Source organism: Hylaeus anthracinus, unplaced genomic scaffold (genome assembly GCF_026225885.1).
Source record: "Hylaeus anthracinus isolate JK02 unplaced genomic scaffold, UHH_iyHylAnth1.0_haploid 11982, whole genome shotgun sequence".
NCBI classification, from domain to species: Eukaryota; Metazoa; Arthropoda; class Insecta; order Hymenoptera; family Colletidae; genus Hylaeus; species Hylaeus anthracinus.
In genome coordinates, this window is record NW_026534330.1 from 3,801,060 (window position 1) to 3,814,618 (window position 13,559).

At 44.0% G+C, this 13,559-nt stretch overlaps 1 protein-coding gene across 6 annotated transcripts in view; it reads right to left on the reverse strand.

The window, feature by feature from the left end:
- The window catches only part of LOC128886307 (neuroligin-4, X-linked), a 328,018-nt gene that overhangs the window by 44,580 nt on the left and 269,879 nt on the right, over positions 1 to 13,559 (reverse strand). For all 6 annotated transcript variants that reach the window (XR_008459789.1, XR_008459790.1, XM_054141022.1 and 3 more), the window contains one exon: positions 7,015 to 7,142. Coding sequence is in view for 4 of the 6 variants with exons in the window: in XM_054141022.1 (XP_053996997.1) it covers positions 7,015 to 7,142 (128 nt within the window). In the remaining 2 variants the exon portion in view is untranslated. The remainder of the gene's footprint in view (positions 1 to 7,014; positions 7,143 to 13,559) is intronic.

The following is a 13,559-nucleotide window of genomic DNA, read 5'->3' on the forward strand; positions in this document are numbered from 1 at the left end:
AATGAGTTTCGGTGAAACAGCAGAAGATGAGTATCTACTTGAACAAATAGAATATTTTTTTGGATGGACATGAATTGCGAGAAAACAATTTGATCCTTAATGGGTTAACGAAGTTGGTACGAGGAAACAGAGAAAGGTTCTCGCGGTGAAGGCAGCGAAACAGAACTCGTTACTCATTTCACAATTACCCATTTCAGGTGCAATTAGCTTCGCCGCGATATAAAGAGACGCGCGGCTGCCTTGGTTTTAATTAGACGTAAACTAACCGCTGGCCAGAGTTGCGAATTTTAATCAACACGTTGTGTACCGAACCGTCGCTCGCAAAATCTTGATACTTGTAGGTATTTTGGTAGGTAGGCTTTTAATATTTAGATATCGTCGTCACTTGAATATTATTATTTCGATGTAATGATTCAAGAGCTAGACGTTTTAACCCTCTGAAAGCTCACGTGACTCTGAAATCATGTATCAATTATCTACATTTCTGATCTCTGATTTAATTCTGATTTAATTCAACAACTTTTAATTTCCAACTTTTCATACCAATATATATATACTATTGTAGAGAGTTAAATCTAGCTGAACGTCGTCAGATATTATCTCCTTATATTGCGTTCCTCGTGTAATTTTGAATTCATGACAAGCGATTATCGACTTTCGGCGTTCCCGTGGCTCGCGGGCGCTTTCTTTCAGTTGATGAAAGCAGCGAGCGAAGGAACGAGAAAACGTTGCAGAGGATGCCTCGCAGTGAAGTCGCGTTTAACGAACCTTCACAACACCGTTTTCACTGGCATCCGCTTCTAACGGTCAGTCTCGAGCTCTTTTTCCGCTTCCTGCGATCGCTACCAGCTTCGCTAGGACGATTGTTCGCTGGACGACGTCGATGGATCGACCTACCATCCGTGTCGTTTCTCATTCGATCGCACGCCGTTCCATTCGCGGGAGAGTTCCGCAGTTAAAGCCACCGTGATATTCGAAGTTCCTTTCAAGCGAAAGAACTGGGCGTGTTTATGGCGCGGGGACGTAAAACGTTGCAGCACGCTTTTATGATTATGACAGCGCGCCGGAAGGAGCGAAACGCGAAGTAACGAGGAGCTGAATCCCAACATTTCCCTGGCAACGGCGACCTCCGAGGTCCTGAAACGGTGTTGCTGTGGGATATTCAACCAGATTTTGCCAACTTGGTAGCTAGGGGAATTAGGGTATCTGGGACATGTGATCGAGTCCACTGCAATTCGAAGGGGTTCGTACTATAAGGGACTCAGGGGTCTGGGGAGGGCTCGAATTTTGTAAATTTTGTGACTCTGTATCTTTAGTGCTTGGAAACTTTGGAGTCTTATATTCTGAAATTATAGAGCTTCTGAAGCTTTACAGCCCCGAATCTTTAGTGTTCTAAAGCTCTAAAGCTTTGATTTTTGAATCTCCAGAGCTCCGAATCTCTAATTTTGGAACTCCAGGGTCCTGAGGCCAGTTTTCGAATATTAGCAAACACGACACGCGAGTCCTCCCACGTACGATTAATGCAGAATCGGATAAACCTGATTTGTAACTCTATCCTGTGTAACTCATAATTGAAAATATCTTTTCGCACGGGTACGTATCGGCAAATATTGAAATTAATTCATATAAATGCGTCCGCGAACGTGCACGTAGCAATTTCGCGATTCAATTATGAAATTCGGATCGTTATAGCAAATACCCCTTCGTTGAAATTCTACTCAAACTCCTATTTTCAACTACGTCACATTTTTTTCAAGAAACGACGATACCCTACGGGTTGTTTGCGCGCATTTAATCACAGTTCCGTTCGAATGTGTCTTCATCCGATATTCCTGACGTATCATGCTACTGAAACATATTTGTTCAACGCAGCTCGCGAGGAGACGCCGGCGTATTTCCTTTTTGTCCCCGCGTTTTCACAGGGGGGTGAACACGGTCGTTCCATCGACCCTCAACCGCGGGGCGAATTATTTTTCTCGATATTTACAGCCGCAGCGGGAAAATTCCCGATCTACTTTGAGCGACTAAGCGTCCCAGGGAAAATACCAATGAGAGGTTTACATATGCCGCGGCGCACACGTGCCGCCGGCACTCTTTGCTATTCCTTACGTGAAATACGTTGAAAACGTTCTATACATATTCCATGCACCCACACCTTCGAAGCCGCGTATTCAGTTTCCCTTCCAGCGATATTCAAATAATTTTATTCTTAAATGTCTGGATGTTAATATCGTCCGAAAACCGCCGTTAGAAAATTACCAAATGCGTGCTATATCTATTGGCAAACATCGCGATGTTTATTTACGACCGTTGGCACAGCATGAATCGATAAAGGGATGTTTGTCCCGCTGCGGTATTTCATTAACCGTCCCTGTATTTAGGCGCAATTTTCGGCTGGATTTCGCTAACGGATAATTTTATTTTCAGCCGTTACGGGCAAACCGTGAACGCATAGTATACATCGGACGAGATTATTAAATAGTTGCGCGAGTGAATATGACCTGTTCATTAGCGCCGTTATTCATTGGTTGCTTCTATTTCCAAAGAGAGATGCTTGGAATTATTTAATTCACTTTATTAAGGAGGTATTCTACTCTGAATTTTCAATCTTCAGTAATTCTGATCGATTTTCTCTCCGGAACTATTTCACGCGGCAACATTTCTCTCAGACTTGATTCTTATCAAATTTCAAAAAATAAAATGAAGACTCTTTATTATCAACGTATCCACTTTGGCAGGACGAGAATCCCTCGCGAGGACGAGCCTCTGTTTTACGGGTAGCCGCGGTTCCATTTCCATTTCCTCCAGCGCTCTTTTTCCGCCTCTTTCTCGCGACTGGCACCGTGGGGAGGCATAAGGGGTGGGTGGGCTACGAGGACGACGCGGATTGTACAGATGCGCCAAATGCGCTCGCGTGTAGTTCCCCAAGCAGGCGAACTCGGGCAGCTGCGGCTCACGACAGCCCCATTACGCGATCGCGTGCACGACACCTCCCCAGAAACCGGTAACTGTGGCTTCAGGGCGGCGTGTCTGCACCCAACCACGGTTAGATGCATGCGGTTCCGAACGCGGAACGACATTGGCTGACAAACTGTTTCCAGGAACAGGGGAAAACAGAGGGAGACTGGTTTTATCGCGGCGACAGTCTGAGCCTGACTTTTTGCGCGGTGGTTCTATTTGTTTCTTGTGTTGTTTACCCAACTTGTAGCGAAGCGTACAAGGTAGACTCTGGAATGGAATGTTTGATTGGAATTTTGGGTAATTTCGAGGCTCCTGTTAGGCGAGCATGTAGGTTAATATATTAGAGAAAAATGTAGATTAAGGTGTCAAGGATTTTTGTTAGGAGAAATTTGTACAGTAGGAGAAATAGGAACGCGCAGAAATAGAAAAATATATAAAATATCAACAATAATATACAGGTTATACTGTTCAGAAGAGAAGACATTCACGAATTTGTATAAAGATTCATAGTCTACGCATACCATCTTCTATAGGTGTTGATAATTTTGAATTTCTTATGGGAGGTTAAGTCAGTAATGAAACTATTCATATTTGAGAGGTTCGCAGGCGTCGTTGTTTGAGGGAGTTTGTCTATGTAGCATGGGTGCGGGGGATGGAAAACGGTGGGAACGTGTAGTACAAGTAAATTATGGCGGTCTGGGGTTGTTTCAGTTCTGCGGTTGATCCAGGTCGTGCGCAAGGGAAAGCCAGAGCCTTAATCGATAGCGAGGCAGGACGCGTTCGTATCGGAGATAAGGAATGACGAAGTGGAATGCAGAATCCTGTGAAACGAATGCGTGTATACTTAGGAGGGTGGAAGTAATTAATCAGTTCAGGCATGAAGAGTAAAAGTAAGGTGAGGTAGGAGGGTAGGAGGGTAGGAACGACATTTTAAAGTGAAAATACCCCTTATCTTATAATTGAATTATTTACTAATAAAAAGTAGCTTCAAGGAACCATTAAATTTTCCTGGAATCGGGGTCAGCGGTTTCCGAAAGCACAGCGTCTGTTTGGTGGTAGGACGATTTCGACACGGCGATGAAAGTCTTCCCCGGTCGCTGTGGCTCGTAACGAAGCGCCCATTGGCCCGAGGCACTCATTCGGCCAGATAAGAGAGACAAAGGAAAAAAATTAATCACGTGGGCGGCGCGCTCGCTCCCCTTCCGGTCCATTTTCACGGCCCATTTTTCTCGGATCTCGGACGCCCGAGCGAGGACGGAATGCGGGCTATCGTTTCACCGTGATTTTTCACCACCTCCTGAGAAATAGCAACGGGGAACGTGTTCCGTCGTGTCTGTTCGACTTCTACCTCTGTTTTCGCCACGCCCAGCGATCCTTCCGGCGATACAGGCCGTCTGTGAATCGCTCGGATACTGCCGGTGATCCGTTTTGCCGCCTGCTCCTGATCGAAACGATTCTTGTTCCCTTTTTCCCTAGGACGTTGTGGGTGCGGTTTTCAGGAAGGACGAGGCAGCGATAAAGCATTGAGAAATATTTATATTTCCTGGTGAAGTAGTGGAATAGAGAGGCGATGTTTAATTTTGTATAGCCTGCAGAGCAAGCTTAGAAATATATTTTTAAATAGATGTAGAGAGAGAGAAAGAGAGAGATTCTGTTTCTCAATTTTCAGATGTCGACAATCATGACAATTTCAAAGCTTTTACCACCTTTTGTTCCCTTCTCTCGTGAATCTTTCTCGCAATTCTGCTTTCTATATACACGAGGTAACCTTCTTACATATACACGCAACAATTTTCAAGTAAATCCTCGTTGCTGTTTAGAGATTTTGCGTTTTCAAACACTTGGAGACCTTAACCACCAACTTAATTTTAGAAATTCCTTTGACCACCGGACCAAGTTTCCACCCTTTCTAAATATTCCCTAAGCAATTCCTCGCGTGCTTCGAGTTTCGACTAGGCCCGTAGAACGACGAAAGCCCGACGGAGGGTCGTCGATACGCGCGGCGTTTGGTTCGGAGCCGGACACTCGTTGGCGAACCTCGAAAATTCGATAATATCGTTAATAGCGGGTGAGTCAATTAGCGCTTAATGAATCTCGAGTGTCAGGGCTAACGATAATAATAAATTACGCGCAATAGGGCCGGCTGATAGTGTGGCTGGACGTGCGGTTAAGCAGCAGTCGGCGCGATTATGCGCGGCTATTGATCACTCATTAATGAAACGATCGTCTGATACGTTGAGTTTCTGGCCCACTCAAGTATCATAGACCCCCGGCGCACTTGACAGCTCAATATTTCATCGTGGTCGTGCGGCCTCGATGGAGGCCGAAGGACGATTATATCAGCCCGTTATTACTGGCAGGATATGCGAATCGGCTAAGAGTAATATTAATCTCGACCTCGATAACGTCGAACTTAGTGTTACTCATGCTTAGCTACGATCATCCGGTCTCGAGGTCTCTTATTCCTATCGATGGGGGGAGTTTATGATTCACACGTGGGGTGAAAGGATCTTTTAAAGGAGTCGTGTTTCGTTTACGAAGAACCTGTAGAAACTGTGGAACATAGAATTCTGTCTGCTTTTGGTGATAGAAGGAATTTATTTTTCTTTACCTAGATGTAGAAATATATATTATTTTTAATTTAGTTTTCTCAATACATAATGTCAATCCATTCCCACACCTTTCCCACACAAACGATGGAGTGCGATCGATTAATATTCATAAACAAACATCAGGCATGACACGTCATGTTCATTTTGTCTGCCATTCAGTCGAGCACGGTTTCCATCAAAATTTCCAGCCGTCGACGAAGCGAGAGTCTCGCAGTCTGTTCTATAATTCCGCTTCAGTCGCGATCTCCGTCGCCTGGCGAGCCGCAGTTCTAAAGAATTCATTAAACGAACACTCGAAGACATTTACGAGCCGCGTTTACCCTCTGCCTCAATTACACCCGGCCGGATATCCTTTTTATTTCAATTAGTCCGCTACATTTTCACGTACGCTTCCCCTTCCCCCCGCGTTTCTTGCTCCGCGTCGGGGATACGCGCCGCATCAAGTGCATCGCCGCCATGAAACACTCCTAATTAGCTTAATTAGTGCTCTCACATTGCCTTCAAATGCTAATGGAATTATGTTGGCGTTCGTCGTAACGTTACGCGGCGAAAAAAGTGGAGAGAAGTAAAAAAAGAGAAAGAGGAAAGAAAAGGGGGAAAAAGGAGCGCGTGGAGCGGCGTTGGAGAAAATAGGGGATGGAACGAGCGAGGGAGGAGAACCGGCTGGGAAAAAGACCGCAAATTCTTTTTCAGGTCAAAGGGTTTCTTTCACGTCATCTGCCGCACTCGAGACCCGCTGAAAATAAAAATGACCTCGCGGCGAGTCTTTCTCTGGGCTTTCTCTCCGCTGGACAAGCGAGCAGGCGAGCGGCGAGCGCTGCGTTTCCTCCGTGACACTTCATTTTCCTAGCTTTCTTTACGCGCGCACGATCACGATGAAACCGCGGCCTCGGGGGGCCTCCCTTGGTATCAGCTAATTCCACACGCACGATCCTTCGCGAGCCACGCTTTTTCTAACAACGTTCCGCGCTGGGAAATCAGGATTTTTTTACAGAAATATTTGAAATTAATTGCGTCACGATGTCTAGAACCGTTTGGTGGAATTGGAAAAAGTAAGTAGTACCTTCTCGTAGGTGTATGGTCGCATTAGGTGCTCATGGTTGTGTTCAATTATTTTACCCCATATCGATTTTAAAATGGAAAATTTGTCGATGAAAATTGCACTCTGTATGACATGTTAATTTTTCTCAGAACTCCTACAATTTTCTATGGAATTCGTATCACATATATTTTATTTCAGTGGATTTAATTTTTTCGTAAGTTTGGAGTTAAATTTGTGACGTGAAAATAGAGTGGCTCTCGGGGGATTGAAAGAGCAGAATATTTTTGTGAGAGGGTTCGTTAATTAGCCACTGGAGCGGAGAGGGGAGAAGAATGAACGATCGCGTGGCACGCACGGTCCGATGGGATGCAAAATGGGAATTCGTTGTTGTCGACTTACCGATTTCCAGGTATTTCTGATGCACCGGGTCGTATTGCACCCATGTCAAGTTGCGAAAACGGTCTTTCTCCCGGTTGGCAGGCAGAAGCGTGTCGTATCGGTTGTGGTGATCCATCACGTTCGGATTTCTGCAAAGGAAAACGTAAATCGGTGTTTCATATATCGATGCGAATCGTGGAGAATTGTCATCCTAGTAACAACCAGTTAGGTGTCGCTAACAAGTCAATTTTCAGAGGCTTTCAATTCCTAATTTATACATTTTAGAAATTTACGAGGAATTGAGGTTATTTTTACAATTAGGAAGATATTCAGTAGTAGTAATCAATGTTTGGTCAGACTGCCGAGCATCAAATGTGCCAGAATATGAAATATTTTTTAGGTGATCCTAGTATAACAATGCCAATCTTTTTTTTTAACTTATGCTCATCACAAAGTCCACTGTTACCAAACTATTCAGTAGTAATAGTCAATATTCAGTTAGATATAAACCTGCCTGCAATCAAATACGACCAAAATGAGTAGAAAACATTTACCCCCACCTCCAAAGAATGGAAAACAAGGACAAGAGCCAAATGAAATAACCAACATTTTCTAGCAGGTCTTCCAATACCTAAGACCATCCATCTCCTTTAACCCACGCCCAGAAAACCCACAATTGCCAAACTATCCGCAGCGGGGCCTGCAAGTGACGATCTTAGCGAACTCCGCTCCCCCTTTCCTATTATGTTCTCGGCTTGGTAACCTACACCACCGAGATGGAAACCACGCATCGGTGGCTGGTTGTGAATTAGCGCAACAAGTAGCGAATCGAAAGGGAATTAAGCCGCGACGTGCGCTTTGTTCGCGAGTTCCGAGCCGGTCCACGAGACTCTCCCAAAGAATACGGCGACGGAATCCGGAATCGAGGAACGAATGTATTCGAGACACGGCTGTGGCATAATTCACGATCGAGAACTTCGGTCGTCTATGCGACTCTCGCATACACGGTCTGCCTGATAAATAAATAACTCGACCAGCGCTGTGTATCTTCTTTCCTATTCGTAACAATTGAGTTGCTGCGTAACCACTTTGTTTATTTATTTATCTACTGTTTACTGAAACTCTGACGCTACCATTTAATGCACTTTCGTCAGGAAATGTACGTTTGGCAAACTTTTAAGTAGTAGTACCGAGTGCTTGATCAGTCAAAAGAGTAATATGAAGCAGACTTGGATTTTTTTAGTGACGAACGTTGGATCGATCCAATTTCTGTTTTTTATCAGTCAGATTGTGTACAACGGGAGGTTAATATCCCACATCGAGTCGCTAGCTGCGAAACCAGCCATAGCTACACTTTGTCCCGCTCGCAGGATGTAATATACAGACTAGGTTGCTGTTTACATTGCCTGTACATGGTCCCTCGTATCCTTTGTGCGACGCGGATACGCATAGCCGACTCTGATGTTTTTCACCCCTGTCGCGAGTGCACCTATTTTTGTCAAGATTGGGTTAAAAGCATCAACGATGGAAAGGATCGACTGCGTAAAATGGAAACGTGTAAATGTTCTATTCATCATATATTATTAAACTCAAATGTTGCTCGTATTCATGATCTGTAATGTAAGTAGAACCAGATGTTATTTAATAATGAAATTAAAACGATCCGATTACACATTGGACTTAGTTAAGCTGTTCGTTGTTGGCAGGCGTGTGGTAACGTTACGCTAGAATTTAATTAAAACTGCCAGCAAGTAACAATTGCATAATTGTTTTCACATGCAACGATTAATTAAATACGTCCCGAAGTTCCATTTATTCGCCACGAAAATAAGCGAATGCGATGGGATTTGATTCGAAACTAACGCGAACGGGATGATCCGAAATCCGCGAGGCAACGTAGACAGGATGGTAAATATTTTAGGAGGTGATTCTCGAGCCCAAAATAAAACGAAAATCAAGAGGCAGAAACGTTTGATCACGTTCCGACTATTGATCAAATATACCCTACTAAAGCTTTATATTCAAAATTTATGTTTCTTCCTTAAGATTGGATTCAAAGCTTCGAATGCAATTTTATTATTTTTGATTTTCCTCATATCTCGGCTTGTAGAATTTCTTCTCGAGACATTCATCAGCTGTAAACATGGTATACACCTGTAAGTAAGAAATAGATATGCCTTCATGGTTCTATGGGCGACGAGTTCATATGTCGTTGCGTGTATACTCGAACGTCGGCTCTGGGTGAAACGTTCTTTTTACGAGCGAGGATACACGTACCGCGACGCCTCGATTTGCGAGTGAAAATTCGATTTGACGTGAAAAAGAATATTAGAATCGGTGTAAGAAAGCCTGGAGCTCGTTGCGCGTCCGCGGAAACTGGGTGTAACACTACGGAACGACACGGCACGCGTTGAACGAAATGGATTTCGACATCCTGCGACGAGGGAAATAGGTTTATAGTCGAGGGGAGTGGGACTAACTCTGCGAACCGAGGGCACCACTTCCAGCGACAAGAAATCTTGGCCTCGCAGAGAACCGGTGGAGTTGGACGAAGTTTCCAATCTTCAAGGTCCACTTCAATTTTCCGCATTTTCTTCGCGAAAGTATCGACTCGATTCATAAGTCCTTGGCTGGCCAACTATGCGAACTTTTGGATTGGAGACGGATGGCGTGGAAATGGATTCGAATGTGGTTAATAAACGAAGAAGCCAGAGGATGTTTCTTTTTGTTGCTGCTCGATGATACGAGGACGGTACAAGTTTAATCGTGTAAAATAATGAAGGGATGAATTTTCTTTGAAGTAATCAAATACAGGTGACTTTTTGGAAATTGAATTTTTCAAAGGGTCCAGTTGTCAGAAAAAAAAAAAATGAATTCTCGGTTCCAAACGTGGCGATCTTTGTTCGAGTTGATATTTAATCGACGTGACCAATCGAGCCACGTTCATATCGCGCGGTTTCAAAAAACCATCGATCCCAATATTCCAGCCGATAATGGGGGACCGATCGTGCGTATTATTCGGCTGGACGATTCGTAAGATTTATGACCGGACAGGGGATAAATGTTAAATTTCGTGACGCTTGATTTTGAAGCGGTTTGATGAATCGTGCCTTTAGGCGGGAAAATATTTTCCTGGGCGAACGCCAGCGACAAATAATCGTGTAAATTGGCCTCGTGGGCCGTCGAGGTCGAAACAAATGCTGCTCCAATATGATCGAGTCGGCCAAAAAATATCAGATAACGACACAATGTTCGGTTAGTCAGACGTATATTTAATTTATTTACCTGGAAAATTCAAGAATCACCTTACATTGCTTGACAAAAATAATTTACTACTCAACGAAAAGGTTCGTACAGTACAAAACAGGATTCGAGTTTCTACATTTTATTATAAGTTTCGCCCAGATAAAGGAATCGTCCCTGTAGAAAGCTTGATAGAATTCTCAGCAGAGAAACTGTAATACAACAAAAATTAACTCGACGAAGTGAAAAGTGCGTTATTCGCTCTTTAAAACATTTGTTTTCATCTCAAGCGCCACGAAGAATGAGCGGACAGCGTGAATTTCATTGGCAACCAGCTTTGAAGTGGCGCACTGAATCCACAGAAACAGCAAATAGAAGAAACAGGGAAACCGGTATGTCCAGGCGATCAGTGAAATTAGATGACGGTCGAAGAAATAAAAGAGACCTCTTTGGAACGTCGAGGTGCTTGCGAAACAATTTTAGTCGAGTATATTACCAAAGAAAATCTTTTCTTCTCCTTTCGCAGCTCTCTTGTTTATCACTCGACTGTACAAAATTTTTCCCAAATATCCTGACGTTTTCTCAGCCAGGAATTTTATGCGAAATTAGAGAAACGTCTTGGTCTCGAGCGAGGGAACATTTCGCGAGAGAAATGTTTACCCTCTGTCGCGGTGGATGCAGATTTCCCATCGACTTTAATTCTGTAATTAAAGAGGTAAATGGTAATCCTCGGACGCCCCAATTGTGCTTCTCGCGTTTAGAGCACGCAGTCCCTGACCTGTTTTCGGCTCGAGTATCTTGAACAGAATTCCCAACGGGTCTATGTACAGTCGGGATTTCGGATTTAGTGGATCAAGTACTTAAAAAGGTGCTCGTGACGTGGGAATTGAAAATAAAAGAGGGTTCGAACGATTTCTCGATCGATATCGTGCTCGTTCGAGCCCTTCGACTACTTTTAGAAATTCAGGAACGCGTAGGACATTTTAAGAGCCTCGATAATTAGGAATAAAACATAGAATTTAAATTATAAACATTTTAAATGTTACATAAGCTTGTCGGTGCTTTGAGGAACTTGAAGAACATCCTGAAAATGGTTCTTAAACAAATACCTTCTTTAAGACCAATTCAATTTGTATAATACTACCTTTAACAGATCGAATGGGTCTGGTAGAGCAACTAAAAATAATTGGATTGATACGTTCACAATTAAAATGATGGATTAGGATCCTTCAAGGGTCATTCGCGAATGATCGATTAGAATTGAGTCAAACAACATAGGTTACACGCGCCTCTGCGCGATAGCGAGTGATCAACGCTGGGTGGCGACTAGCATCGACCAAACAAACGGATAACCGCGTAGATCCGGCAATCATGAGAGCTGTCGATAACCCGTAGACGCGCAGCATTATACGGAAATCCCTCCGGCATCGAAGCACTATGAATCTACACCCTTGGCCCAGCTGTGTTTCCACCGAAGGAAGGTTGCAATCGTGGTACAGGGTTCAACGAAGCTACGTCGTCGTGTAACAAGCACTGTTATTTACTTGGAACACTAACCTTTCAATAATGTCTTAAGCGTACTTGTACCTTTGATTTGCAAAGCGATACAAACATGCAACATGGTAGCAGAAGGCGATTCGGTAGAATTGTCTAGACTGTACTAGCGAACGAGAACAATATAGTCGGGGCTGATTATCGAAGTAGAATAGGGCAGTGTTTGGTCGGACAATAAAGAACCGTCCGTTTGAAAAGGGAAGTAGAATTAGTTTGTAATTCGTCACACAAGCAAATCAGACCATTGTTCGACACGATAAGTGGAATTAGGTCTTGTTTGGGCAAACAAATGGCAACGGAACTATCGAACAGGCTAACGCAATGTTTATTCGAGTATGTAGAATAGCAGGTGTTGTTGATAAAATATATCTCTTCTGGTAGTAGTATAGGATGGTGCCTGGTTAGACTCTAGTCATCGGTGAGCATGGTAGGTGGTACAGGTACAAAAAAATTTAAACACGTTGAGTTGACTCTAATGTAACTATTTAATTTCCCACTTGAAATTCATCGTCATTTGCATGTCAATGGAACCCTACCCGAACTCACGACTGTTTAGTCTAGACATTAGCTAACCACCTGCTAACCCTCTTCTACGTTACAAATAAATACAGCCGTCCCAAAAATATATTCTTCAAAGTTAAATCATTATCATATAGTTTATAAAAAAGGTCACTTCAACCAAGCATACCCATTTCCTCTAAAAAATTCGTTCCACAGATCAATACAGTGTGATCCCTCTGATCTATTAATCCCTCCATCATGAATTCTCCAATTCTCCTCGTCGATGAACACCCACTACACCTATTCTCCCAAGAAAACAGAGGCGAGAGGAGCGATCAAAAGCCCAAACAAAAGGTGCCACTTGCTCGTTTTCACGCTCGTCGTTCACCGGCTACTTTGGCCTCTCCCTTCCACACACTTCTCTGAAACGCGTATGAATCCATCGCCACCCAAGGGACGGAATTGCACGCGTATCAAGGCGTTTCGGGCATCAGATCGCACAAAAGGCGCGGTTCGTCTCCGCTTCGGCCCTTTCGCGGCGCGCTGTCTCGCAGCAGGAACGATTCGCGACAACGGGAATGCCAGCGTGAAAAGACACTTCTTCTGTTTTCCTCCCGTCGTTGTTTCAGGGCCTGACACGTTCTTTTATTCCCAGAGAGCGAATGCTCGCCCCGTTTTGCTTTCACGACGGTGCACGCGCGCGTGTGCGCTCCTTCGTTCGCTGGCAAGCGGCTGTAACTCACAGAGAAGCTTCCGAGCAGATTTCTCCTTGGGGAACGAACCTAAACGCGTGGTACTGAAGTCCCTAGCGATCGCTGGGATCGATTCTCGTTAGGGCACGACCCGAATACGATTGCGCGGTCCTGTCGACTCTGCGATTCCTGGCATTTTTTTTTTTTTTATTTCAGGAAGGTTTCTGCTGAGCTGGTGGAAGTAAAATTGAAATAAAAGATATTTAAGAATCTAGGAATTGAAATTAATTTAGTTAGAAAAGAATGTACAGTCGTTTTGTATTTTTCGGGAACTGTTTCGAGGAGTCTTCGAGATAGACACCCTCGAATCATCGTATGAAACAGGATCTGGGGGTTCGAGGGGTCCACTTGGCTGGGGTCCAAAAAGTTACTCTCCAGGCACTGATGGCCCTCGTGATGGCTTCAAGGTTGGCCTGGTGGAAAGAGAATAGGCAGCCGTAGAAAAGTTGGCAGGCGACCGCAAGAGCCAGACACCTTTCCTCTCGTGTTGATTGTAAGCTCGTAGGCGCGTAGTCG